General features: G+C 53.5%; 1 protein-coding gene across 1 annotated transcript in view; it reads left to right on the plus strand.

Moving 5' to 3' along the window:
• The window catches only part of LOC113206909 (alkaline phosphatase-like), an 88,216-nt gene that overhangs the window by 55,264 nt on the left and 28,580 nt on the right, over positions 1-4,372 (plus strand). The window contains exon 5 of the mRNA XM_052267077.1: positions 2,404-2,743. Within this exon, the coding sequence (XP_052123037.1) occupies positions 2,404-2,743 (340 nt within the window). The remainder of the gene's footprint in view (positions 1-2,403; positions 2,744-4,372) is intronic.

Raw genomic sequence — 4,372 nt, forward strand, 5'->3', positions numbered from 1 at the left:
AAAACTGAAGGAACCACCCTTTGGTCACCGTTATGAAGGTCCAAACTATTTGTGAAAAATACGAATGATTCGCAAAACTCGGAACAAATACTTTGTTTAGCAACCTTATAAGACATATGCTGAAAATTCGTCGTAATTTCACAACGAAATTCTAGTGTCAGTTGCGAGAGCTGCGTCAGTTCCAAAGGGGTATATAACTCTTGAATTGGGTGTACAAATTTCGTGAATTGAATTAGCTTGAATTAGATTGAATTGGTAAACTTTCTTCTAAATTGGTTGGAATAATTGCGACTTTGTTTTTCTAAATTAGCGTGATTTGAACTGACTGAAATAGACATGAATCAAATGTTGTTTGTCTAAAATTGGAATGAATTGATTGAATTGGTTTGAATTATTTCTGAATTTTGTTGTGGTTTGAGTAAGATGAATTGGGCAGAATTATGGGTGTACACTTAGCAGGGGAGTTATTTACCCCTCGTTCAGTTAGAGAGGAAGCAACATCCTAGCTCTCTCTCTCTCCGTCCCTCTCCTCCGCCCTCACTCTTACTTTTCGCGTGGTAAGTCCAGCAAAGTAACCCCCTCCAAGACCGCCTTTGGCCAAACGCAGGAAGGACAGAAAAAAAAAATGAGCTCAAAGAAGGCCGTGCCGTTTGTTTGCCAGTTTGTGAGTCCTGGCCAGGCGAGCCGGGCGTGTGCCACTTCCGTGCCACCGGCCGTCCGGTCTGCCTGCGCCTTAAGCTGCGAATCAGGGTTCTCGTGTTTTTAAGTCCCGACTCCGGTCCGGTCCCGCAACGCTCGAGCCGCCAGGCCGTCCTGAACTGGGAAGTCAAGGCAAAGAAAGAAAAAAAAAATACAACGGCGCACCATCAAACACGTAATTTTACGACATACATACTTTTCTCCCTACAATGGCCCAGAAGTTTAAGCCACACGTAGAAGAGGCTTTTAAAAAGCCCGCGTGAAGTGCGGCTCAGCAACGGCAGGGCCTTGGGCTCGCCCTAGACGCTCAGCGGAATTGATTAAACATCACAGCAGGGAAGCATCTCGCCCGCAGCGGGCGATCGCATCACACTGGCGCCACTGTTGCCAACCAGTCGAAAGCGGTTCGGAAGTTAATCATAACACCCCTAGGATCGAGAGAAAAAAAAACGGAAAATCTGCGATCTATGCGATAATCTGACAAACAAGCAAATGGGACTTATATTGCAATCATTCGCAATTGTTTTGTTAAAAGATAATTTTATTTGAAAAATGAATGAACGGAAAAATACATGAAACCATTTTATGATGAACGAGACTCCATTGGTTTAGTATGGATTATTTGGGTTATTGTGGGTTATTTGGCGTGAAAGAGGAATTAAAACCAATACAGTATGCGTCAGCATGTGTTTCGCTCGCACCGAGCAGAGGTTTGCGCAAAGGGCCTGGTGGACATAGGATTACCATTGGCAAAGTGCAAACGAGCGAAATTCCGCCACACGCTCGGCGCGTCTACATCGCTGGCAGTTCATTTCGCATTAAATTTGTACCCCTCAAAGATTGTATGAGATATGCGACCCACAGGACTGGCCCCGTGCGCTACTGCTCAGTCAGCGCCCGCCAACCGCCAGCCGCACAGACAACTTTTGGCTCGGTAAAAGAAGAGGTAAAAAAAAGGGGAGAGAGCAGAGGAATATGTGCAGTGCAGCGGCGGCAGCAGCAGCGTCGCCTCGTACATTTTGGATGTCGGCGGCGTATCGCTGTCCACGTAGCGGGGCGGTGGTGGCGCGGCCCGGCGCGCAGAGTGCTTGGGGTTGGGCGCGCTGCGGCCAGCGCCCCGAGAGGAATTTGCATACATGATTAGCTGTCGCCCTGTCTCACTGCCGCGCCGGCGCGCCATTCTCTCCCAAAATAAGAAATTGCGCTGCGCGCTGATTATTTTTACATCCTGCAAGCGCGCGCGCATGTGTGTGTGTCTGTGGGGGAGAGAAAGGAGTAGAGATGAGCGAACATGTTCGCAGTCGAACGAACGCGAAGGAACAGCGAACAGCAGGTGAACAACCAGGGCTTGTTCGGTTCGAGTCGTTCGAAGAAAAAAAATTATTGTCCGTGTTCGTTCGAAGATTTTAAGACGAGTTCGTTCGCATTCGAACCGGCCTGTTCGCTGCTGATCTCTGGAAATGAGATAGGGGAGGGCCACAAGTATTTGGGAAAAGGGCAACCTTCGAAAGAATGTCTTTCAACAAAGCAAACACGAGTCACTCTGAGATAGAATGTGTCAGCTCTGATATAACTTTTTGAACACCAAAAAAAAAAAATGCATACAAAAGACCATTTGCATACAAATTTTGCACACAAAATATTTCTGCCCATTAAAACGTTTTGCAGTCTAACAAATTTTCGAATGTACTTTTTTGCGTGCAGGTACTGCTGGGCGGCGGGAGGCGCCACTTCCTGCCCAAGGTGGCGCGGGACCCCGAGGCGCCGCACGAGGAGGGCCGGCGGCTGGACGGCCGCAACATGGTGGACGACTGGGTCCGCGACAAGAAGAAGCGCGGCCTGCACGCGCAGTACGTGTGGACCAAAGCGCAGCTGCAGGCGGCCGCGGCCACCACGCCACCCTCGTCCTCCTCCTCCTCCTCGTCGTCGTCGTCGTCGTCCTCGACGGCCGACAACATCGCCGACCCCCAGCAGGCGAGCGGCGTCCCGCCCGGCGTGCCGGCGGCCGTGTCGACCAGCAACCAGCGACCGGACTACATCCTCGGTACGTTCTCGAGAAAATAAAAACTCGCCAATAACGCCCACCACCGCAGCGCGGCTTTTGTCCCAAAAAGCGGCGCGCATCGCCAATGCTTACGACCGCCGCCGCCTCTCCGCCGAGGGCGTCCAAGGGCTCCGCGGCCAACCTCATCCCTGTTGGGCGGCCGTTTCGCCCCTGATCCTACTCCTCTGGCCACCGCGCCAACAACCACCCCGCTATGAACAAGGCCAATTGTCAGAAAGCTTTTAAGCGGGGGTTGGGCTGCTGCGGCGGCCGCCTCGGGCACGCGAACCTGTCTCGCCTGGTTTACGCGGCAGCGCCCTCCGCCCTGGCCGCCGCCAAACAAGGCCACAGCCACGGCGAGGCGAGCCGCTGCGGGCAGCGAGTGTGCGAAGCGAGCCGGAGCCGGAGGGCGGAGGGAAGGTTCATCAGACGGCTCCACACGGCAATCTCACGGCGCGCACCCACACTACGCCACCACCACACAGCACAGTGAAATGCAGGTCAGGACCCCCTTTTCCCAACTCCCAACACCCAACACATTTCGTCCATTGCTTTCGCGCGCCCGTGACAGAACACGGTGATGGCCAGGCACGGCGCGCCAAACGCGCGTGGCACACAGCGCGGAGGGGACCGGCTGGACTGCACAACATTTGCCCGCCATAGTTTGCTTGTTTTAGCGGCCAGGCGGCGCAGGCAAACACATTTGTGGTTCAATCGTGGTGTGTGGGTCGGAGCGTGGAAGGGGTGGGGGGAGTAGATTAGAGGGGGGTTGAAGGAGGAAAGGGGGGGGGGTCACACGACTGAAGCTGGAGGTAATGCGGCCGCGGCGAACACCGCACGCGCGGAGTTCTCCGCACTGGGGCGAAAGTACCGCCGAGTATTTTGCATTTCATCCGCCTTTTCAAAGAGCGGCCGCCGCCACATGCAATTTTCATTTGCCATGGCTTTCTTCTTTTTATTTTTCTGTCTCGTTTTTTTTATCATCTCTCTCTTTCGCCCCACAAAATAAATGGGAAAAGCGATCGACACGTTGCTTTTACTACTACTTCTCTCATTTGGCTCGCACGGTTTTGCAGCAGCAGCAGGAGCCTTTTCGAAGGGCGTTGCCGCTCCTTTAGCAACGGCACCATCACTCTAAAAAAGGTCTCCGTCTCTCTCTCTCTCTCTCTTTCAGCATCCACCCTCAACCTTGTCCCTCATTACAGCGCGCCCACACCTGCCGGTCGCGGCGACCCAATCCTCGCGGAAACCAATCTGCGACACACAGGATGACCCCCTCCCCCCCACACACCTTCCTTTTCCCTCCAACACATACTGGGTATACGCTCTCATCTCTTCTTTAATTAAAAACTTTCCCCCCCGCGCGCATGAGGACAGCTTGGGTGCACGCGCGCCTACGGTCGCGCTAAAAGCCGCCGTCTGCCTGGACCACAACTCGCTTCCGCCCTTGGCGCCAGCGCTCTCCCCCTCGTCCCTACCTCAGCCGTCACCTGCAACGCACCCTTTCCCCCCTTCGCTTCACCTTCAAATCCGCATCGGTCGCGGCGAGCCCTCAAGTTCAAGTAACAACCACCACTTCCCCCTACCAAAGAAGAGTAAAAAAAAGGGGAGAGAGCAGAGGAATATGTG

The sequence above is a fragment of the Frankliniella occidentalis genome, unplaced genomic scaffold, assembly GCF_000697945.3.
Source record: "Frankliniella occidentalis isolate FOCC.00 unplaced genomic scaffold, Focc_3.1 Scaffold46, whole genome shotgun sequence".
Taxonomy (NCBI): Eukaryota; Metazoa; Arthropoda; class Insecta; order Thysanoptera; family Thripidae; genus Frankliniella; species Frankliniella occidentalis.